Consider the following 25351-nt stretch of genomic DNA (forward strand, 5'->3'; position numbering starts at 1 on the left):
ATTTTGAAATAGACCTACAAGATGCTTTCCGAAATAATTTTCTTCTGACTTGCAGATTTTTTATGCACATTATTATTTTTTTTAACCACCTAATGCTATGTCTTCTGAAGGTATTTAGTTAACTATTTAGCTCCTTTGGTGCAAACGAATAAGCATATAAGAAGGTTTCCGACCTCCTTTTACTTCCGACTTTCGCACCATGCATGCACATTAAAGAAATATTTAATAAGGCCTACAAGATGCTTTCCAAAATAATTTTCTTCTGACTTGCAGATTTTTCATGCACATTAATATTTTTTATTAACCACCTAATGCTATGTCTTCTGAAGGTATTTAGTTAACTATTTAGCTCCTTTGGTGCAAAAGAATAAGCATATAAGAAGGTTTCCGACCTCCTTTTACTTCCGACTTTCGCACCATGCATGCACATTAAAGAAATATTTAATAGGCCTACAAGATGCTTTCCAGAATAATTTTCTTCTGACTTGCAGATTTTTCATGCACATTAATATTTTTTATTAACCACCTAATGCTATGTCTTCTGAAGGTAATTTAGTTAACTATTTAGCTCTTTTGGTGCAAAAGAATAAGCATATAAGAAGGTTTCCGACCTCCTTTTACTTCCGACTTTCGCCCCATGCATGCACATTAAAGAAATAATTAATAGGCCTAAAAGATGGTTTCCGAAATAATTTTCTTCTGGCTTGCAGATTGTTCATGCACATTAATATTTTTAGTAACCACCTTAAATGCTATCTTCTGAAGGTATTTAGTTAACTATTTAGCTCTATTGGTGCAAAAGAATAAGCCTACAAGAAGGTTTCCGACCTCCTTTTACTTCCGACTTTCGCACGATGCATGCACATTAAAGAAATATTTATAGGCCTACAAGAATTTTTGAAATAATTTTCTCCTGACTTGCGTATTTTTCATGCACATTAATATTTTTTATTAAGCATCTTCATCTAACTGCTACACATGCTATGTCTTCTGGAGATATTTAGTTAACTATTTAGGTCAGAATAAGCCTGCAAGATGCTTTCCGAGTTTGTTTTCTCAAGGGTGCACTCAGTGGCACATTAATATTTGTAATATTTTAATATTTTCTTTAACCATGCATAGACAACTGCTATACCCAGTACAGTCTTCTAATTGACATTGACATTAATCCGATGTTAGGCAGGTCTACCAGGTCTACCGACTGATAATTTCTATAATGATGATGATGATGATGATGATCAATTATTTTCTGGAAAGTTTTAACAAAGCATGCTTCTAACAACATTGGAAGTAACAAAACCCAATGTTTCCAGAAATATATCAATTTGTTTGGTCTACATACTTTATCCAATTCCGTGAGGTCAAAGGTCACATAGAAGGTCAAAGGTCGACTGAGGTCACCAAATCTTTTAATAATTTATTTTCAACCGTGCATCACATATTCGAAAATCAGCTTGATCAGTCATGTAATTAAGGAAATATGACGACTTTAAGATGGCCGCTTTCTATGTAAAGTATAGCAAAGTAGCACTTTCAATGAGTGATAACTCGTAAATGAAGCATCTTTCTGTATTGATTTATTACTTTGATGGAATGGTTCTTAGGTATTGCCAAATTTCATTGCAAATTTGTGAGGTGGGCCCTGAGCACATTCGTGCTTTCGGTCGCACAAGTGCTCCCTCGCAATTATGTGTTCTACTTTTGGGGTTTCTGGGGTTGGCAGGTATGCAAAGGTACATATTTATAAAATACGGTTTTTGGGTGCAAAATACGGATTTTTGTTCTTCTGAGTACGGGAATCTGGATTTCAAAGTTGGCATGTCTGCCCTAGTTACTCACTACCCATTTTCATCAAAATCTCAATTTTGAAGGTGGGTGGACTTAACACGGTTTGGAAATAAGATCTTCATATCTTAAATATAGAGATATTTTGCTCCACAACGCTGTTTTCCCCAATGAAATCGGACATTCCTAAGAGAAGATATTGAGTTTGTAATTTATGATATTATAAAATTGAAAATTGAGATATATTGAAAATTGAGATATATTGGTCTTAAAAATATAATAAAGTAGAGGTGGCTACGTCGGCATGAAAAATATTATTAACAATGTTGAGAGTAGGAATTACGTTGAAAAATGTCTCAGAAAATACAAGGTGCCAGTTACGTATCAGATAATATTTTAAACATTAATAACATCACAAATTCGCAACAAACCCAAATTGTGAAAAAAATCACCGCTGGGCAGATTTTTGGCTATTTCTCCATTTACGATCCTGCCCAAAAGTGTCTCGTTTTGACATGGGATGTCACATATCAGCTTTTTATGGACAATAATTAAAGATCTTGTTTGTTCTTAACTGCAAATTGCAGTTGTGCTTTCTGTCAAAACGGCTGTAAAATTCTGTCACTTTCCCAAAAATTTACTAATTACTGGTCAGTACAGGTGAAAACGGGTATGCTGTAAGTTGTATGAAAACTTGCAATATGTAGCAGTAAAAATGTTACAAAATCAAGGCACAGCACTTTGACCCTTGTTGATATGCGGCGAAATTCTTCATCCAGCTATTCCTGTTGAAATCCATACACGCCATATATGGAAGAAATTACCTTAACAGAGGGTGTAGATTTCGAATGGAGTCACCCATTCAGGTGACCCCATTTGAATCTCCCACTCCCTATGTGGAAGATTAAGGTTATGCCTTCCATAGGGGGGTATGGATTTTAACTGGAATAGCCTGCTGCATGTGCAGGGCAGTATAGTGGACTACAGTACAGCACAGTGTATTGGTAGTATTGTTTTTCTCTCTGTCATAAAATGCAGCAATCATTCTATGTCTGCATTGCACTACATATCAAAACATATTTAGTAAGTGTATGGTGACCCCAACTCTGCTTGTAGTAATCTTTTCCCCTAGGCCTCATGGAAGAACACAGGATACCTTAAAACATCCACTGAATGAGTAACCCAGGCAAAAGAAGCAATAAAACAAAACAAACCTTTAATTTCATGTCAAACTAATTACCATTACTTCATATTTGCTTGGTAGATTTATGTCCAGTGGGAGCTCTTACGTCCAAACCATATGCGTTCACAGCTCGTCCATGGGAGCTTAGGAAAATAGACTCTGTCGATGTCTTGGATGCTGTTGGCAGTAACATTGTAGTAAGCACCAGAGCTGGAGAGGTTATGAGAATTCTGCCAAGACTACATGAGGTACGTTTTACAAATTCCATAATTTTGCAGAAACAGGTGGCAACTTTGTCCAAGTCTATTTTAAATTTGATTTAATGTGATATAAATTTCTTAATGTAAGATGGGTAAGAAAGTTATTAGAGGGCCCATTTGGGCTATTTTTCTAACAAAGATGATTCACATAACAAATGAGGAAAATATCCCAAGGTACATATAAGTGCAGCTGCTTTTTTAAGTGCAAATTGGTGATGACAAAGGGGTGATAACATTAATAGTATTGTCATGAACCTTTTAGCACATGTTGCAATAATTACATATTCTGTATCCATTGGAATGTTAATAGCAATTTACTGTTGATGTGACTTATCAGATTCACTACCATAGCAATAGGTTAAAACAATTTTTGAATATATCACGCTGCACTAGTACGTTCACATGGTGCCTCTGCATTGAACCATAGATGTCAGAGCAGGGATAAAGACCTGGATTGTAATTCTATAGAAGAATCATATCATGCTGATCACTCGCTCCTGTAAGATTAGTATCTTTAAAAAGAGCGGTATTGTATTCAATCTATGATTGCAGACATGCATAGGTGATGAATTCAACCTGCTTTTAGTGCAGCGCCATATATTCAAAAAATTGTTTAAACCTATTGTTATGGTAGTTAATCCGATTATTACATCATGCATGATGACTTCTTTTCCGACTCATAACATGTCTGATTTAGGAAGAAAAAAAAGCAGGCATATAAGAGGTTTTGTAATATTACGGTAATACACCAATAGCACCTTTAACATACAGTATTTATTTCAATAAAAAAATATTCTACACATATTCAACCTTTTCCCAGGATATTAACGAAGAATGGATATCAGATAAAACTCGGTTTGCATATGATGGATTGAAGAGACAGAGACTGACTGTACCACTGGCTAAGAATGAAGATGGTAATCTGGAACCTTGTGATTGGGAAGATGCTCTATATAGAGTCGCAAATGCAGTAAGTGTACATAAACCAAATTAGCATGATTATTAGGTTCTACTGCTGAGGGTAGAGTATATTATTCAAATACTGATATTATATCAATTTGAGATGTAGGCAAATATAACTCTCAAGGCTACTTTTCAAAGATTTACCTTGGAATTTTTATAGTAGGTTGAAATTTAAAGCCAGCGGTATAGAGTAGATGGCGATGGCCTAGTTGGCTAGTAGTCTATGTGTTTTTATAAGCTGGCGAATTTAACGAAACAAATGCAGGAATTAGAATTTGTGAGTAATTGATGATTTTTTGCATTTACACTGCAGTTAAACATAAATAAAACACACATTTTGAATATTATAACCAAAATATGACTTAAAAAAACAAAAACAAAAAACGGAGACTGTGTTTTTTCAATTTTTTTAGCCTAATCATTGTGTTGCATTTTGTTTTAGATCAGTAACACTGATGGTGGTGACATGGCAGCTATTGCTGGCGGTATGGTGGATGCTGAGGTATGTAGCAAAATGAGTTTACTTAAACACAGCAACCCACTGTAGAGTTAGGCTTATAGATGCCTTGCATGTGACGTATCATCCCGTAAATATGGCGGACTACTCAAATGCATTCAACAAAAGCATGATTGCAATCTACCGTGACAGTTCGTCCCACACACACATAACCCTGCACTACGATCAAATAGGTTGATGACAACATTTGATTGAATGGACTGCACACTGCACTCCGCCATAACTACGGTGAAGGACACCGGTACAAATCCTTTGTTTGGAGCCAATCGATAATTTGATGCAGGGCCTCTGTAGTGCTCCAGCAGCTTTTGGGAACCTTGGTTTTTGTTTTTCCACCCTCTCCTGTTGATTATCCCACTTTAAGTGCCTGGGATGGTTGTATTGTGGGATCTTTAGATCACATGTTTTGAGGGACACATGCATACCTACGTAGGTAGTTAACTATCACCCGGTCATGGTTGGGACCATCTAGTTAACCTCATCATGCAATATTAGAAAGTAATCTCTGCGGTGTAATATACAAATATTGACTGCTATGAGGGGCATGGTTGAAATTATAGGCCCATGGTGATCTCAAAACTATGAGAAGAGAAATTAACAGTTTCAATGCGAACGGCACAAATTACAATCAGCGATTTCCGCGTAATTATAACGCACAAAAATATTAACGCGTTCGTAATATCATTTTACGCTAGGAACAACGCACACGCAGAACTATGCCCGGGGAATAGTTACTTTTGCGGGCATAGTCAATGCCAGCTCTTTTAACCAATCAGATGGCGGGAATCTTTAGATGAGGTGTATAATATTGTAAATGTATATGTCTTTTGCAGGCATTGGTGTCTTTGAAGGATATGATGAATCGCCTTGGTTCTGAAGCACTCTGCACTGAAGAAATTTTCCCCATGGATGCATCAGGGTGAGATTCCATTTATCATAATCACTAGTCACTTGTTATGTTGTTGTGTTAGGTCAAGAATGTTGTATCTGCATATATGTTATAATACAGTTGATCAATACTCATATTTTGATGTGGATTCTAATGACACAATTCTATACATTATTTCATTCATATATTTATATAACTTATATAAAGTCACATGTCGACCCTGGTCGAAAATGAGGTTTAACATGTTTCTAAAGAGGACATTTGGAGCTTTCAGAAACTGAAAACCCCATGTTGTTACGACTTTCCTTTGCAAAGTTAATTTATCAATCGCTAAAAAATATATCAAATAAAAGAATTTTAACATTTTTTTGCCAATATCTCAAAATCAATATTAGTGACATCCGACTCATTTCACTTGATCGTGTCACAAATGGGCTTCTTTTTGCTATTTCTGTTTAAAATTTAATGTGTAGATTTGAGTAATTATCTCGCGATGAAGGGTGCAATTACTTTTTGTGATGTGTTTAGATCAGATACTATTCGCTACTTGCATGGTTCCTCCATTATGAACTATTTGCGGGGAGAGATACATATATGGGAATTGATGAACCAGCCATTATAACATTCTGTGTAAGGTTACGTAATTCTTTCTTTTATGTATGCTGCCAGTTCGTGGCTCTCCCTGCACATAGTGCATAATGGCGGAAACATGCAAGTAGCGAATTGCATTCCCTTGCCTGACATCACAAGACTTAATGGCGCTGTTGTTCTTTCTCTGATAGCTATTAATTGTTATGTAGTGCCTTGTAATAATATATCACACTGATTCTTGAATGTCATTGTTTATTTCCAGAACGGATCTTCGCTCCAACTACCTTCTAAACACTAGCATTGCAGGCATTGAGGAAGCCGACCTAGTCCTACTAATAGGTACCAATCCACGCTTTGAAGCACCATTGTTCAATGCTAGGTTACGTAAAGCATGGAGGATGAACGATTTACATGTTGCTATGGTAGGACCTAAGGTGGATCTGACATTTGATGCAGAGGTAAGTGTCACATGTAGAAAGGCTTTATTATAAATCTCTCTTTAAGGCCATGGAAAAATAAATATTTGGTTAGGGTGCCCCAACAGACAGTAGCTCAGACCCCACAACCCAAACAATTTTGAGGCCGGGGGATGGTAAAGATTTTATTTTTTTGTGTAGATATTCCAAAAATCTACATATTTTCATGTCTATGCATATAAAACTGTGGGTTGCCATTTTCCCATAAGGGAGGACAGTTTTTATGGTCTACTTAGCTCAGCGATGCTTTGCTGTCTTCGATAATGGTTCATGTACGCTAGAGCGTTTGATAGGAACAAGCAAACAGTATACGAGTTTGCTGATATCTATCGGATCGTTCAGCAGAGCAGGAGGATTATAAACAAGGTCGATGGTAAAACCATAATCAATTTCCTTTGTGTTCAGTAAGTACATAACGACCCACTCATCAACTACTCAAGTGGTCAATAAATAAGCATGTCTGGTGTCGTGTCTGCGGTCAATAGAAAGTCAATAATGTGTGTAAGTTTATGTTTACATAAAGTGGTGTAATTAGGTTTCAAGGGGTTGTTAATTCAGGCATGGACGTAAAATTGATTCGATCGATATTTTGGTCAATGCGTCGTATCGGAGCGTAGTATACAATTGAGCGGAGCCTGGCAGAGTTTGCTACAGGCTTTTATGGGTTTGGGCTTTGATAAAAGCCATGTACCTCTCCGATACAATGCGCTATCGAAGACAGCAAAGCATTGCTGAGCTCAGTAGACCATAAAAACTGTCCTCCCTAAGTAATGATGAGTAACACAATTTTGGCCTTGCCTTTTGCGATACATTGTTTAACACACAAAATAGATAAAATGAAATATTTTTGTGACCGACCATACTTTTTGAGCGGCAGGGAACCCTTACCAAACAATTCTTTTTCAACTGCCTATAAAGGCAGTGAATGCAAATTATTTTTCCGTAGGTAACATTTGAATAGGGAGCTTATTATTTATAAGCAGCTGTATATATGGTGTCCCGCACAACCCTATTAGGGTTAGGGTTAGGAAACTTATATATATTAATGAAATGGAAATTAAACAATAAAAAGTTAAATCGGGACTGTTTAAATATAAAAATGCATATCTACTAGTACTCTAGTGACATTCCGAACATGTACAAGTATATTAAAACATTACTGGGACGTGAATGGGACAAACATTTCATGTTACGCTAGGCTTGCAGAAGTGAACAAGACGCTGGCTACATAATTATGGAAAGATGACCTCTTTCAGTGGTTTGTGATATTGACATGACAGTTGAGTATTGACAAGGAACATGGCTTCAAATATTAACTTCCTAGCAGCATAACTTGGTGCTGCCCAGGGTTGGTCAGACAGTACTGGGGCTCAAAAATACTGGTATGTACCAATATTTACCACCTGATCAATTTAGGCTTAAGTGGGAAATTGAAGGAAAAACTGGAAATGTTGTAAACTTTTATTTCAATGGGATATCCAATAGTGTTTGCATGCCCAAGTCTCCAAGTGGTGATACATGAGCAATTAGGTTGCAAATTGCCCTTTTATAATTGGATCTTTCATACTTGGGAGTTGCAGACACTTGTATGATTTATATTCACTGATATGCTAATAATGATATTGGTTCTCCATCTAGCATCTTGGCGAGTCTGTCAACATTCTTGCTGATATAGCTCAAGGCAAGCACGCATTCAACAAGACCTTGGCTAATGCCAAAAGACCTGTGATTGTCGCGGTAGCGGCGCCTTACAGAGAGAGAGGATGGTGTAGCTATTCACGCCTTGGTTTCTTCCATCGCACAGAAAGCAAGAACCAGTAGTGGTGCTGGAGAGGACTGGAAAGTGTTGAATGTTCTTCATAGGGTAAGAATGCTCTTCTTACTTTCGGGTTTGTACCACAGCAGCTGAAAAGAGCACCCCATTATATGCTTTGCTGTATTATTAGTATGATAATAGAACTGCATGTGCAATTGAAAATGTACACAAAATCCCTCATTTCAACTTTCAGTAACTCAAATCTTGGGTGCTTAGACTTTTGTTTGAACAAATATGACCTTTAAAGTATTGTGAAGCTTTTCATAGGTGTCATTATTTAAGCAGCTCCTACTTCTTTTTTGTACCTGCTATGGAGCAAACAGGAACACTGCAATGCATTATGGGATAGTCCCTTCAGCTGCTATGGGTTTGTGCTAAAGGCTCTTGTTGTAGAAATATGCTATAACATGCTATAAGCTAGGCAATGCCTAAGCTTGCCTGGATATACTGCACATGTGTGCTATTCTCCCAATTATTTAGTGGCTCCATACAATAGTATAAAATAATGTGTCAAATGTTGAAGGGAAAACTGATAGCATGAAAGAAAAAGTGTGGAAGAAGGAAACAAAGATGATGGATGATAAATGTAATAATTCATGCTTGGGCAAGAAGTAATGCACAGGAAACCAATCACAAAGAGGCATGAACTTAACAGCATTAACCCCCATGAGAACTACCTACCTATTGGTCAAAAAGGAGTTTTCATTATCAATTGGACCATTCAGCAACATTGTTAGAATAATTTCACCACACAAAAAAATTGAGGTGAATTATTTGCAAAACTCCATTCTGATTGGTGATTAAATGAAGATATCATGTAATTGACCAATGAGAGGCAATGTTAGATTCGCAGGTAGTGCTCAGGGGGTTAACATTCAAACTTGGTTATGTAAAACAAGTGAAGCTTGAGGGTTGGCCAACACTCACTTGTTCCTTTCATTAGTGTCTTAGGATTCTCAATAGGCGGCCTTGCTGGCCAGAACCGGCCCACCGACCAATTGTGGTTGTTCCCTGAACAGTTCTGAAATCCGGTGTATAAATGGACCACAAACACAGATCTTTAAAATGAGTTTGGCCCTTTATGACCCGTAAGCAAATATAATGAGAACCCCTGTCCTTGACCTTCTCATTTGCAGTGCAGTGTTTTACTACCAAACCTGGAATGCTCCTGGTCAAAAAGGTATTAAATGGGAGATAGCAAAGTGCAAGTAACATGAATGTGTTTTGCATTTTCAGGTTGCAAGCCAGGTGGCTGCATTAGATGTTGGTTACAAAGCAGGTGTTGGGGACATCAGACAGAAACCACCAAAATTTTTGTACCTGCTTGGGGCTGACGGTGCAACCATCACAAGGGATGATTTACCAAAAGATGCATTCATAGTATATCAAGGTATGTGAAAAACTAGGAGTAAGTGTACAGCAGGGGTCGCATTTAAGGAGTTTGCGCATCCAGGGACTCCTTATTTTTTTATTTTGCCCATTTTGGACTCCTTAAATCTCAAGTTGAAAGTGACCAAAGGGTCCGATAAAAACTGTATGGACTCCATAATTTAACGATGCACGGCGGCATAAATCATCAATTAAAAATAAAAAAATAAATAGATCAGTAAATCTTTTGAATCACCATAGGCCAACAACACTAATAATTTCACTGGAATATTTGACAAGTTCAGAAGTTTAGAATTTCAGACAGATGGACTCCTTACATTCTCATCGGACCCCTTAAATGTTGGTTTTGCACGTACCAAAGGGTTCAGAAAACTTAAATTGGACCCCTTGATTTTTTTGTGCTCGCGCTACCCTGGTGTACAGTAGTTGATCATGTGTATGTGTCAGATACTTTCAAAGTGTTTATTGCTACTAAAGATTAGGTCAAGAAAAGAAAAAGGTTTGTATCTCAAACTCCTGTGTGTGGCTATGTGAAATCAGTTTTGCCACGACCAACCCATTTTAGCCGTAGGCCTATTTTTTTATAATGTAAATAAATAAGTGGCCTAAAAACACAATAAAAATAGAAATCGTGCATTTAAAATAGGTTTTTTTAACAACAAAAACAAAAGCATAGGCTGCATAGCACATCGATTTTTTGCCAATGTTGGAGAAACAAACCTATTATTTTTGTTGGCCTTACAAAAGATTTTTATGTGATATTCTTGGATTGTATTCAGTGAGCAAAGTAAGAAAAAGATCGGAAGCCCCACCTGGTTCCTAGGATTACATAGTCAACCAGATTTTTGATAGTTGGAATGCGTTATTAGCATGTATTTCAAGATGTGGTGCCAAATTCTACACTCAAAATTGATGTCAATATGCTGATGTAGCATGCTTTGAGCTATCATAGAAAAGCATATTGAAGCAGAGTATAGTTGTCAGAAGCTTTTAAAATGTAATATTAAGATAATAATGAAAAGAGCATGATAAGTCATTTCGTCAGCCTGCTATGCTTTTTGCCCAAGTCATTTTTTGTAATTTTGAGAAGAAAGTACAAAGTATGCAGAGTAAAGCGACTTTGGGGTTTCAAGTCCCTGCACAGGCAGGTATGTCCGGAGTTTTTACTCTGGTATATCTGCCTATGCATGTTATGTTTCCATTTTGTAAATTCATGTTTAAACGTGCTAGTGTGCGATGCGTAATTCTTCTTTCCCCTGTATATTGATATTTTAAGAATAACGATTAAGCATCATTAATTTGATCTCGTGCACTAGTTTGTAATGTTTGAATGTTTCCATGTTCCAGTGTATGATGCGTAAGCCTCTTTCTCTGTTTTTACAAAGTATGGTTCAAGCATGCATTTAAACATATTTATTCACCAATCTTTGCACAAGAACATAATTATGATAATGATACAAATTAAAGGGAATATTCTCAAATAATTAGGGTGATTACGTAATTGATGCATGCTTGAACCACATTTTGTTCTTTGTTCTCAAAATTACAAAAAATGACTTAGGCAATAAGCATAGCAGGCTGATGATTTGCAGTAATGCACATGGACATCATCATTGGTCACTTTAGCTCTATAACTTAGGTAAGGGATAGCTTCAGAAGCCAACAGCCAATTGACTGCCGGCCCATTACAGAAACAGCGATTGCAGCTAGTTTTGTATTGTTTGAAACAATAGAATGCGGTTAAACTGCTAGTTCTGCCAGTGTGCTGGCAGTCAACCAACAGTTGAGTTTTGAAGCCATCCCTAAGAAATCATTTTTGAAGACAACTGCCGTGTTTTTTAATGTGATGCAAGATTAGACTTATTTCACACGCTCATTGTTTTTATGTTTCAGGTCACCATGGAGATTCAGGTGCAACTATGGCTGATGTGGTTCTACCAGGAGCAGCATACACTGAGAAGACAGCCACTTATGTTAACACAGAAGGACGAGCACAACAGACAAGGTAAACAGGCAATTTCATACTTGTTTTGGTACAAGAGACTTTTACTTTTACCCCAGTTTAAATAAAGTATCCAAGGACATTGTAAGCCTCTCCATATGCATGATACAGATAGTGCATGTTGTTTTATCCAATCACAGACCCATTTAAGAGAATCACTATTGTATTAAAAGCAGGAGGTATTATTTTTCCTGGTTGTCCGTCTGTCGATCTTTTCAAGGTTGCGAGTGCAATTTCTTGGAACTGGTAAAGCATATAGTGATAGTTTTTGGTGGAGTGGTGCAATTGGTGGTCTTCAAATGCCAGTAGGTTTTGTCGCAAAATATCCTGATTTTGTAGTTCATTTGCATAAATAACATTCTGTCCAGTTTCTCAGAATGGTAAGGCTTGTAGTGATGTGACTTGGCAGAGGTGTGGCAATTAGCAATCTTCAAATTTCAGAAGGTTTTTGTTACAAAATATGCTGGTAGCTCATTTGCTTAAATTTGTATAAATTTATTTTTTACTTTAATTTTTTATTTATTTATTTATTTTTTTATTCCCCCAAGTAAAATTGCCCCAGTTAAACTGATGCGTGTTAAGGTGTAGGCATTGCGACCAGGGCAGCGAAAAATAAATTCCTTTCTGGGAACGTGAACTGTTGTTTGAAATATTTTCTGCGAGCGTGAGGAGCCGGAGCGCGAGTATAAGCACAATTATTGAACAAGTGTGGTCCAGGGCGAAGCCCCAGCGCCGTCCAGGCAGGGCTTAGTGGATTTTTTATGGGCAAAATACAGCATTCTGAAAAGTGGAGACTATTTGCATTTTCAATTCCTTAACCTTAAGGGATCTGGAATGAGCGTTTTGAGCGTTTCGATAGTATTTTTTGTGGGACATGAGAGCACATCAGGCATATCGGATTGCATTCTGAATACGAAGAATGTCTTTCTGATATCAAATAATTTTTATTTTTTGAAATTCACGATATAATACAAATTGCATGACAAATTATAAAAATTCGATATTTTTCACATTTTTGATATATGGTAAATTCCAAGCAACCTCGCCCAAATTGTCAAAATTTAAAAATCAAGTCAAGTATGTGATTTTGGTCTCATATTGTAGCTAAAAAGCTATATATTCTGAAAACGTACTTTTTTAGGAGGAAATGGTGTCCATTGTTAGAAAAACATCCTAATTTGCATAAATTTGCATATTCTTGACTGGTAAAAGCAGCAAAACTAAAAACACAGCAACTGCTCTGTACTGTAAAATTTTGGAAACAAATTATGCATGTGAATATAAAGTTTATAAGTAGCTCAAAATATAAACACCAGAAATTTTCAAATTTTATAACGTGTAGCTTCGTCAGCATTGTTTGAGTACCAATTTTACGATTAAAAGCATCATTCCGCAAGGCAAAAGTATCATTTATTACCACTGCAATTTTAAAATAAGGTTGATTTTCATTGAAACTAGAATGCAAAGCAAATTTATTCATCCCTATCCAATGACCCAAAAATAATTTTCAAACAGTCTTAATTTGCGGCGGTAACGACCAATTAAAGTTGCATCATTCTGCAACGTTGCGGAATGATGCATAATTCATAATGTGCCCGTTTGAAAAAAAATATTCACAATTTTGGGTTAGAACTTTCTGAAATGCATTGCACAGAATTATCTTTACAGTAATTGATGTTTCAGCATTGCCTGAACCATTGTAAGTGACATAACTCCACAAAACCCCAGCATCATTCCATAGCAACGCCATAAGGATTCATGGATTGCAAGGATTTTTTCTTTAAATTTACGATAAAATAAAAACAGTGATGATTATTTCTTGACAGATGGTGATTGTTGTTATGTTACATCCTATGGCTAACACCCAGTGCTAAATTTCACTTTCAAGAATTTTAGACTAGCAAAATGTTGACATAATTTTAGTTTCAAAATGTGACCATGCAACACAAGTTATCTGATTTAAAAAATCGGTGATAAATATTTTTGGATAAATATTGATATTTGTCAGCTAACATAAGTAGCCAAGTATATAAAACACAATTTACTCAAATTTATTGATCTATTTATTTTTATTTTCAAACATGGACTGCTTTTCATTTTCTATGGATTTTACACACAGCATCATTCCAACGCTCCTTGCATCATTCCATAGCGTGACCTAGTGTCGGAAAATTTGGCATAAAGAGACGATGCCCAAATTTGTTTTAAATCGATACTGACAATTGTCAGTTTACATCCTAAGCTTTAGATTAAGTGGCAAATTTAATATCTCAGATTACTAAACTCACAGAGTTTGTCAAAAATGTTTTAGTGCAAAAAATACTGGTCCCGTGCGCATCATTCCATAACGCTTAACTTTGCATATGCAAATTAGGAAATTAGGGTGGTTTGGAAAAGTTTCTCCTACCTTAATCATTCACTAACCAAAAATTTTTTAATATTATGCTATTTACCTTGTGCTGTTAATACATATTTGGCTGCTGCATCAAAAAGAAATTCGTACAAAGGCAGTTTGCATCATTCCGCAACGCTTGGAATTGCCCATATAACAGTCCTCGAAGTAAATTTTATAAATCTAACGATATATTCTTAAAGTGTATGTAGCTGGGAGGAAAAGCCGACGATCAATTGAAAATTTCAACCTTTTATATTGAAGATATGGATTTCCCCCCCCCCCAAAGACCGATTTGGAATGAGCGTTTTGAGCGTTTCGATAGTATTTTTTGTGGGACATGAGAGCACATCAGGCATATCGGATTGCATTCTGAATACGAATAATGTCGTTCTGATATCAAATAATTTTTATTTTTTGAACTTCACGATATAATACAAATTGCATGACAAATTATAAAAATTCGATATTTTTCACATTTTTGATATATCACAGTCTTCGAAGTAAATTTTATAAATCTAACGATGTATTCTTAAAGTGTATGTAGCTGGGAGGAAAAGCCGACGATCAATTGAAAATTTCAACCTTTTATATTGAAGATATGGATTTTTCCCCCAAAAGACCGATTTTTTTGTGTGTTTAGGAAAAAATCCATATCTTCAATACTGAAAGGTCAAAATGTTCAATTGATCGTCGGCTTTTCATCCCACCTAAATACACTTTGAGTATAAATCATCATATTTATAAAGTTTACTTCGAGTAGGCCTACTGTTAAATATCCAAAATATAAATGTTTAATCATTTGCCATAAAATGTTTATTATTGTGCAAATTCAAAAAAAAAATCAAAATTATTTGATATCTAATAAGGACATTCTTCGTATTCATAATGCAATTCGATATGTCTTATGTGCTTGAATGTCCCACAATAAATACTGTCCAAACGTTCATACCCCATCCCTTAAACAGTTAGCTCCTGTTAAAAAATATTAAGTATTGGTGTTTGTTACAGTACTAGTAATTATTGAAATAATAAAACTTGAATGAATTGGTTGACCATCCCAATGAGTGACTATTTTCATGTAAATAAAGCTCACAATCTCTCTTTGTTGCAGTTCACTTTCATTTACCTTCAGATAACACCATTTTAACTATGATTTACTTAAGTTGAGTGACCATTTTATATGTGGTGTGATCAAGCAAAATCAGTCTGAAGTCGGGCATATTTAATTTTCAGTTTTCTATATGATTCCATGTTCCGAAGGTCAATGAAAAACCTGCTTTTCTGGGGAACGAATCTCAGTTAGGCTCTACCGCATGTTAAGGCTGGCATTTTCGGTCGGGTAAACGGGTACCCGCCCGAGATTACATTACCCGGGTACCCGAAATCTATATAAATAAAAGGAAGGTTGCACATCTTGTGCGCGAGTGTTCTCCGATTGGCTATACTTTCGGCTTTGATTTAGTGGTATATTGATCGGGTCCATATTGCCATTTTTCCATCGGACATTCGCTTTTGCAAAAATTGATGGTAACTAAGAGAATAACATAAAAACTGTCGTGTTGCTATGCAAAATCGCATGCAGTGGCATTGTGGGTAATAAGGACAGTGTGAACCGCGTAATAATATTTCCATTAGAAACATACGCAGAGCAACATTGCCCTGTTTTCTGCCAACTGCGAGGTAGCCAAGAAATGATTCAGGCTATCTAGATGCACAACATCGCGTACTTTAATAATGATCTTACGAGCTTTTAAGCCCCTCATGAGAGCTACGCACCCCATTTTCCGCCACTGCACCTAAGTTGGCAGCCAAGAGATTAAGGCTACGTCGCGTGAATTTTATTATTCATTCTAGGCCTATGAATCGTCGTGTAGTTTTACAGCCAAATTCATACGGGAGATTAAGGAATATACGGGAACGCATTGCACTTTATTTGGTTGAAAACTGTCAAGACCAAGAATTGGCCTCAAAATCAGTGAAAATATGGTTAAAACCGGGTTTTTCCCGGGATTTTTTGTTGTCAAAACTCAGTGGTAGCGCGCGTAACTAACTGCAGCGCGCTGGCGTTAGCGCGTTGGCGTTAGTACGTCGGCGATACTGAGCAATGTGACGCCAGACGCACGGGTGCATAATATGCACAGACCAACTTTCCGTGCCAGAGAAATAGAAAAGAAAAGAAAGGAAGACAAAACTGAAAAGGTAGGCCTATGGATGGGTCGGGTTGTGGATTATATGCATGGTACTGGATTCGGTTAAGAGATTACCCGCCAAGATGATAAAAAATCGTGAGGATACGAGAGGAAAGAAGGAAGCTAAAAATAACTAACTAACTAACTAACTAACTAACTAACTAACTAACTAACTAACTTACTAACTAACTCATGTAAACAAACCTAAAATAATGAGAATAGAATTAAATAGATAAAATTCAAACGGGAAATCACAAGCTAAGCAGGAAATATGAAAAATGGGAATAAAATGTAGAAAAAAGCCAAAACTAAAAGGAGAAATGTAAGAAATGGTAGATTTATAAAATAATGCATGCAGGGCTCAATAAATGAATAACATGGAAACGGAAATCACAAGCTAAGCAGCATGGGAACAAAATAGACCTATGCAAAAGAAACTGAAGAGAAAGAAAGGAGCTAAATGAATTTAAAAAAAAAAAAAAAAAAAAAAAGGGTTATGGTTACAGTAACTAAATGAAACGGGAGCAAACTAAAGAGGTGAAAGAAAGAAACTAATCAGGAAAATTAAGGGGAAAAAAAGTAGTTAAAATTAGAAACTAATCAGGAAAAATAAGAAAAATAAATAACAACTGAAGGAAACGGGAAATCACAAGCTAAGCAGCTAATAAAAATGAAGCTATAAAGGGAAACGTATAGGAAAGAATAGATTTAGAAAATAATGGGAATGGGGTTAGGCCTAGATAGATAAATAACATGGAAACGGAAAATCACAAGCTAAATAGCATTTTGTTTTAATTGAAACAAACTAGGCCCGTGCAGAAGAAACTGAAAAGAAAATGGAAATGCAAGAAGGGACAGGTTTAGAAAAATAAAATTTACCTTTCAATGATTCTACCTTTCATTAATTCCTCCTGTTTTATTGATCGCTCCCATTTACTCATCTAGCGGGGACCCGCGCGAAGCGCGGGTATCCCTGTTCAAAAAAAAAAAAAAAATTTTTTTTTTTTTTGTAAGTTTTTTTTTTTGTTTTGTAGTGTCCTGGACCTAGACCTAAATGCTAGGATCATTCATGGTTGACCTAAAAAAAAAAAAAAAAAAAAAAAAATTCAAGATATTTTGTTATTTTAATATGAAAATTGATAATTTGTATTCATGTCATAGTCTATTAATGATTTCAAAATGCATTCAAATTCAATACATTTTGAAATCATTAATAGACTATGACATGAATACAAATTATCAATTTTCATATAAAAAATAACAAAATAACTTAAAATTTTAATTTTTATTTTTTTTTTTTTTAGGTCAACCATGAATGAACCTAGAATTTAGGTCTAGGTCCAGAGAAAAAAAAAAAAAAAAAAAAAAAAAAAAAAAAAAAAAAAAAAATTTTTTTTTTTTTTTTTTAAATATCAGGTACCCGGTTACCCGCCCGAAAATTGCGGCGGGTACCCGGGTACAAAATTACCCGAAAATGCCAGGCCTACCGCATGTTGAAAAACCTCGGGGAAATCCCAGTTAGGCTCTTTCTGTTACTTCATGTTACTTTCTGGGATCCGAGACCAGACCAGACTATCGTACACACCGCTGCAGCGGTGTGTACGATAGTCTGGTCTGGAGTTCATGTTGACGCAGCAGCGTTAGAGACTACAGTGAATCGAGTCATACGCAATTCAAATCAACACACGGTATCTGTTTTACTTTGTTTACATATTCATTCCTGTCACTGGCATTTAGTTTTATTTTTCAGTTAGCGTCCAAGTTCGCAGAAAATATTTCACGAGTGGTAGTGTTCACAGAATATTTTCAGAACTTCAGAAAAAATGATATTAAATATTAGGATGTTTTAAATTATTTTTCCCGTCTTGATTTTTTTCTGCGACTCTGATTTTTTTCTGGGAACGCCGGTACCACGATACCGGGGATTTCGTAGCCCTGATTGCGACCAACGCTTTGCATCAAGAACCATACAACTCCAGAACCTCAAAATTCTATAGTTTTATTCCATTTCATCTTGCAGGTTAGCAGTAAGTCCACCAGGCTTTGCAAGAGAAGATTGGAAGATCATCAGAGCACTATCAGAGGTGAGAACAATTAAGCCACAGCATATCTACAATCTTGGAAAAAGTCCCAGAACACTTTTGTGTAAAGAACAGGAAACTGTCACACCCTTTTCCCCGTGCAATGTTGAAAAATGCCAATGTCTTCAGCAGTTTTCCAATGGGTTCCAACATTGATCGATGGGGCGGTTAAATCATTGTTGTAGATGTCATGATTGTTCTAAACACAATATACCTAATTTTTATTTATTTTTTATTGTTTGTATTAAATGCTCCCCCTCTAATAAACGCCCCTCCAATTTTTCAATGAAAAATTGACAAAAATGCAAAAATGTCCATGCTGTATTGTGTCATGTCAGTGATGATCGCTAAATTGCATGGACTAAACCTAGTATGACTCAAACTTCCATCCAGTTCATTGCCTAATTATGGTAGAATTTCACTAATTACATCAGATTCATGTTTGATGATGCACTAACGGATGTAATTTCATTGTATTTACCACAAAAATATCATGTTCCATGTGCATGGTTCTGTTTACGCCCCCATCTAGAATTTGAACCTGGAAGTGTGTGATTCGTCTGAAGTTCCCTGCCACTTTTAAAGCTGTTTTCACTGAAAATTCACTTCTAATAAACAACCCCTCTTTTGGAAAATTGCAACACCCCCGGTGCATTTATTACAAAGAATACAGAAAGTCATTTCCATGATCTTAGCCAATTCTGCACAGAATTTTTAAAAAGTTTGCCAAGTGTTCCAAGTACTTTTTTCCAAGATTGTAGGCATTTAAAAAAGAAAAAAGGAAGGTTTTATTTCAAACTCTAATGGTGACCCGCAGGTCAAATTGCTAGAATTGAACATTAAACACACCTAAACAGACACAATGCAATTTGCAGGCAGCAGCTTAAGGGCTGGGGTATGAACGTTTGGACAGTATTTATTTTGGGACTTTAGAGCACATCAGACATATTTCTGAATACGAAGAATGTCATTCTGATATCAAATAATTTTGATTTTTTGAAATTCGCAATTTAATACACATTTTATGGCAAATCATTAAAAATTGGTATTTTTGATATTTAACAGTACTTGAAGTAAACTTTATAAATCTGATGATTTATACTTAAAGTGTATGTAGGTGGGATGAAAAGCCGACGATCAATTGAAAATTTTGACCTTTAGATAGAAGATATGGATTTTTTCCCCAAACACCAAAAAAAATTAGGTCTTTTTGGGAAAAAATCCATATCTTCAATATGAAAGGTAAAAATTTTCAATTGACCGTCGGCTTTTCCTCCCTCCTACATACACTTTAAGAATATATCATTAGATTTATATAATTTACTTCGAGGACTGTTATATATCAACAATTTGAAAAATATCAAATTTTTATAATTTGTCATAAAATTTGTATTATATTATGATTTTCAAAAAATGAAAATTATTTGATATTAGAAAGACATGCTTCGTATTCAGAATGCAATTCGATAGGTCTGAGGTGCTCTCATGTCCCACAAAAAATACTGTCGAAAAGCAATAAACGCTCATTTTAGATCCCTTAATCAGCGCCAATATTGCAACATTGAAACAATCAACTATACAAACATCCAATCCAACCCAACCACATCCCCCAGTAGGCAATGAGGATAAAGTGCCTTGCCAAAGGACACAACACATTGGCACGAGCAGGGCTCGAACTCACAACCTATGGATTATGAGTCGGGCGCCTTATCCACTCGGCCACACATGCTCCCACAAGGGATGAGGTATAAATTTACATTCAGTGGGTTAGCTAAAACTAATTAAGGCCAGTATAAACCCTGATGTTTTAATGTACATTTTTCTGTTGCAAAAGATGCTGCATTTTCGGGTACTCCACTATGATTTTTTGTGGTCTGCTTTGATTTTTCAGTTGGCGCATCTCTATTTGTTTAACACTTTGTTCTCCTTATCGACATTTTTCCCAGCACAAAATGCTGCGTATAACATGTAACAATGGAAAGCACTCTCAAACTTCAAATTATATCCTGGTCTTATAGGCTTCATGGTGCACAGTATGCACGTTTCAAATGTTTTATTTATATTAATTTTTTTCAAATGGTATGCAAGAGAATCATGCACTTTTAAACAAGATGTTCATGTCTGTTTATCGTTTCCAAGGTTGCTGAAGTCCCACTGCCATATGACGAGATCCAAGATGTGCGACTGAGACTAACAGAGGTATCACCAAACTTAACTAGATATGGGGATGTGGAGGAGGCTAACTTCTTTGCACAAGCTGAGAAATTAGGACAGGTGAGAGAGAAAACAAATCTGTGTCAAACAATTGAGTGTGTGTAACTGCACAGATGTGGTTGACATTGGGAAAAAAATGTGCATGTGGGAGCAGATATCTCACAAATTTGGTTTAAAATGCTAATGAGATCAGGGAGCAATTTCACTAATGTTTAATGCCTCTTATCTTAAATTACTTAGTTAAAAGTTATAAGCACTCTTTACTCTTTGTAACTAAATTATGCGTTTCTCTGATAAATCAATAGTGATTCGCACTTAAGTTTAATTAATTTGCAACACATTGAGGTGTATTTAGATCACATTGGATGTTTGTAAAAGGCATGGTCCAACTGGGATAAAGAGGTCTGGTCCATTGATGGATTCGTGATCAAGAAATTGATTAATCATCTTGGGTAATATTTGAATTGCTAATTAGATATAGGCTGAGACACCATACTCAAATCCTCAAAACACCTTGTTATAAGATTAAGTATACAAAATCTTGAATGTATTTTTCTAGTTCTAGTTAGGTGAGTGAAAAAGTAAAGCTGGGAAGATGACGTTTCAGGGAGGGAGGTACCAACGCGATAGGGAACTTGAACTTGTCATTTGCATGTTTTACTAGCCTGACAGTAATGTTTCCAGCCACAGGCTGCCAGAGTGGCATTACATTACATCCATAATACGGTTTGCCATTACAGAGGCAGAGCCTATTGTATTTGCAAAATCAAGCTTCCATGCGAAAGGAGTGCATGTCTCTGGCAATGGATTCATAATAATAAGTTGTCCAAAATAGTTCCTTTTTCTGTTAGTTACAAAGCTCACAATTTTATCATTCATTTTTTTATCCAAAGCTTGTAAAAAATAACCTTGGTCATCTTAATAATTGTGAGTTTCTTATAATTTTTTGTGTCTATTATGCAGGCATCTGGAGCTAAATTATCAAGTACACCATTAGAATCAAAGCAAGTAAATCTGAAAGACTTCTACATGACAGACCCCATCAGCAGAGCATCACAGACAATGGCTAAATGTGTGCAGGCAGCATCACAAGCAGCAGCTAAGGGCAAATAAAACCAAAGTTCAATTTGTAGAACTTATTATGTGTTATTGATATCGTTGTGGTTTTCTGATTCTGATGAATCCTAGGTACCTATGAACCGTCCCATTGAATTATACCAACTGGAGAGGGCGACATTCATTATTAATATCTTTGCCCATGGTCACTTCCCACACTCTGTGAATTGTGTAAGGCATTTCACAAGTTATATAGGGACAGTTTGTAGTAATTTGGTATTCGTCCGTATGTGGAAATCACAACAATATTATTATTATGGTTTTGGATATTCTACAGCTAAAATTGAAACAAATTTTTTTTGGAAATCAAGGTTATTTATTGAAGATGAAGGTAAGAACTGTTTTGGAAACATTTAGAAACCATGTGAGAATATTACAACATGATTTGTGAATAGCTAAAGTGGTTTCAAGGTTGCATGATCTCATCAGCTTAAACAGCTCTTCAGTTTATCTTATGTGTGGAATACATCTAAAAACTTATGTTTATACACATCCTTTGTTGTAGATGTAAATGCCACCGTTATCATACCATCTTATCAATTTTGCTGTGAATATAAACAAATCATTTCCAAATACTAGAACTTATTATGTCATATTTGGAGGAAACATGTGTGATAAACATGTATATTGTAAATACTTGAGATTTGATCCACTGATGACAGTCATGTTGCTGATACATGTAGGCTCAATCTTTGTTCAGGCATATTTTTAGCATAACAGAATTTGCAAAAACGTACCGAGGATATAATGAAGTTGCAATTGATTGAAAGAAAGGAATATATAAGAAACATGTGTGTCTTAATCATTAAGAGGCCGGTCGAGTGCAGATCCGTCAGAACACGCTTTTTAACACAGAATAAATGCTAACCTCATCGTGACATCATTGAAGCAGCAAAGTTCATTTCCCATTGAAAAAGCGTTATCCGACGGATCTGCAGTCGACCATTCTGTTAATACCTGTGCTGTCAACTATAATTATTTGATATTATAAGTGATCAGATACTTTTTTCCCCGCAGATTTTTTTTTAAAGTTCAATATCAATTCGCAGCAGAAGTAATGATATAACAGGATTAATTACCATAGCAATGGGTTTACACTATTTTTGAATGCATTACGTCATACATGGATAAAGACCTGGATTGTAATTCTATCAAATTTTCCCATGCTGATCACATGCACCTGTAAGATTAGTGTCTTTGAAAAGAGTGGTATCATAGTCAATCTATCATTGCACACATACACAGGTGATGGGTGCATCCTGCTTATAGTGAAGGGCAATGCATTCAAAAATAATGTAAACCCATTGCTATGGCAATTAATCCTGTTACATCACTCCTTCTATGGCAAATGATGAGTTGTCCATTGCAGTATATTTAAAAGAACCCTTGCATGTGACCTAACCCAATTGTTACAGTAGTGTAGGTCAACAGAACACAACGCCCAAGTGCCCAAGTTTTTTACTAACCCTAAGGGGCGCAATACTAATTCATGGGCCCACAGAAACACACAGTAGCTTTGCTCGCTTCTGGCACCATTTTCTGACATTTCTGCAATGATCAATTTGGTGTCAAATTAAAACTTGGTTTCTGGAGATTCCAGTAATGCTCATCGGCATACCGAAGCTATCCGCTAACCTTTTTCTTGTAATTTTCGATGGAAAAAAAAAGATCAAGAAAACTCATTACATAAATCATGAAAAATGAATAAAGTATTACTTGACTTGTTCAACTCAATATCACCTGGAGACAAAATATGGGTGTTTTTCCTTCATGATATTGTAAACTCTCTCAATAGGCAAGTATTGGTTGGCTTAAACTCAAAAGTTTGAAAATGGTGTTTATTGGCTTATGCATGTGAACTCTTCATATCAGTGTGGAATAGTATACAGATATTGACTGCTATGAGGGGTATGGTTAAAATTATAGGCCCAATGTGATCTCATAACCATGACTATGCCCCGAGGCATTAGCTGAGGGGCATAGTCATGGTTTTGAGATCACCCCGGGCCTATAATTTTAACCATACCCCGAATAGAAAGCAGTCAATATTTGTTTTATATACCAAATCTTAAGATTCTTATCATCTGTTTGTTAAAAGCATCGATTTTGGGAAGAGAAACTAATAGTTTCAATGCGAATGGCATAGATTACAATCTGCGAGCTCTGCGTAATTATAGCCCGCAAAAACATTAACACGTGCGTAGTATCATTTTACGCTGGGAACAAAGCACACGCAGAACTATGCCAGGGGAATAGTTACTTTTGCGGGCATAGTCAATAACCAATCAGATGACGGGAATCTTTAGATGAGGTATATAATCTGTGATAATTCCTATGAAAATTATGATTTTTTTACTCAAATTTTAGTGATGTTTCATCACTGCAATAGTGGTTTCATCGGGAATTGTTCAAAATGAACAAAATCCACAGTTAATTACAGCTGTCGGACACATGTTATGTAACTCTCCCATTAATTAAAGGAAATTACACTGTAACAGAAATATGTTCATGTGAATTGACTGTTTGGGGAATTCCCCAAAGGAAGACAGGTCTACCCAAAGATTTGTTACACTATCAAAATAATATTTAGATAGCTTCAAATGCATCGTGATAGGTTTTAAAGTACATATTGTTTGTTACATGTATGCAATTGCTGTGCATATTTTGTGTTCCCATTGCTATTTGTTATTAGCAATATAATTAAAAACCCAAAGAAATAAGATTCAAATAAAATATATATAAGAGAGGCATGTTATGTGACACACAATAAATAGTTATGTGCATTTTGTAGTGTTTCTTGTTTGTTTACATGTATTCACACATACAGAAACAGAGTGTAGAGGAAGAGTATTAGACTGTCTGTCGGTAAAGAACAGCACTCCCTGCTCTGATCAACGCGAACACATTGTAATGAGCTACATACGGGCGCTTTGTGTTACCTTCATGACCGATGCTTTGCGTGCGTTAGCCAACGCTTGACACGTAATTGGTCAATCAGATTACCGGTCTCTCATGATTGTGAGACGATCAAATCAGCCAATCAGAATGTGTGAGATTTCAAAATGTAAACAATTAAGTACTGTTCTTTTCTGCCAGCAAGTGAAGTCTTAGGAATGAAGATGGGGTCCCCATTTTTTCTAACTTGCCTTTATGTAGCCCTCAAGGTGACTAGTACAGGAATTTTCATGTTCACATGTAGTCCAAAGGGGTCCGTACGTACTGACCCCGAAAATATATATGGGTCATAAATTGAAAATGCTCACATTTCATTAGCACATCAAATTATCTGTCTGGTCGTATAGAATCAATTGCAAAGATATATAAAGTTTGTGTGTGCACATCCTGTGGTTGCAGAATCATAATGCTAAAAAAGCTTCCAGTGACAGAAATGGAAAGAAATGTATTACATGTACTAGCTGAAACTTCATAAAATTATCAGAAGTGAAATTCGCAAAATTATATGGCATTGTTACTTGCATTGTTTT

At 35.9% G+C, this 25351-nt stretch overlaps 1 protein-coding gene across 1 annotated transcript in view; it reads left to right on the forward strand.

Moving 5' to 3' along the window:
* Positions 1 to 25338, forward strand: part of LOC140151167 (NADH-ubiquinone oxidoreductase 75 kDa subunit, mitochondrial-like) — a 37385-nt gene extending 12047 nt beyond the window's left edge. The window contains 13 exon segments of the mRNA XM_072173388.1: positions 3050 to 3216; positions 4049 to 4198; positions 4634 to 4693; positions 5542 to 5627; positions 6451 to 6646; positions 8303 to 8396; positions 8399 to 8418; positions 8421 to 8528; positions 9717 to 9870; positions 11763 to 11874; positions 18476 to 18539; positions 20676 to 20810; positions 21714 to 25338. Of these exon segments, the coding sequence (XP_072029489.1) occupies positions 3050 to 3216; positions 4049 to 4198; positions 4634 to 4693; positions 5542 to 5627; positions 6451 to 6646; positions 8303 to 8396; positions 8399 to 8418; positions 8421 to 8528; positions 9717 to 9870; positions 11763 to 11874; positions 18476 to 18539; positions 20676 to 20810; positions 21714 to 21863 (1496 nt within the window). The 3' untranslated portion in view covers positions 21864 to 25338.
* The last annotated feature ends 13 nt before the right edge of the window (positions 25339 to 25351 follow it).

Source organism: Amphiura filiformis, chromosome 4 (genome assembly GCF_039555335.1).
Source record: "Amphiura filiformis chromosome 4, Afil_fr2py, whole genome shotgun sequence".
NCBI classification, from domain to species: Eukaryota; Metazoa; Echinodermata; class Ophiuroidea; order Amphilepidida; family Amphiuridae; genus Amphiura; species Amphiura filiformis.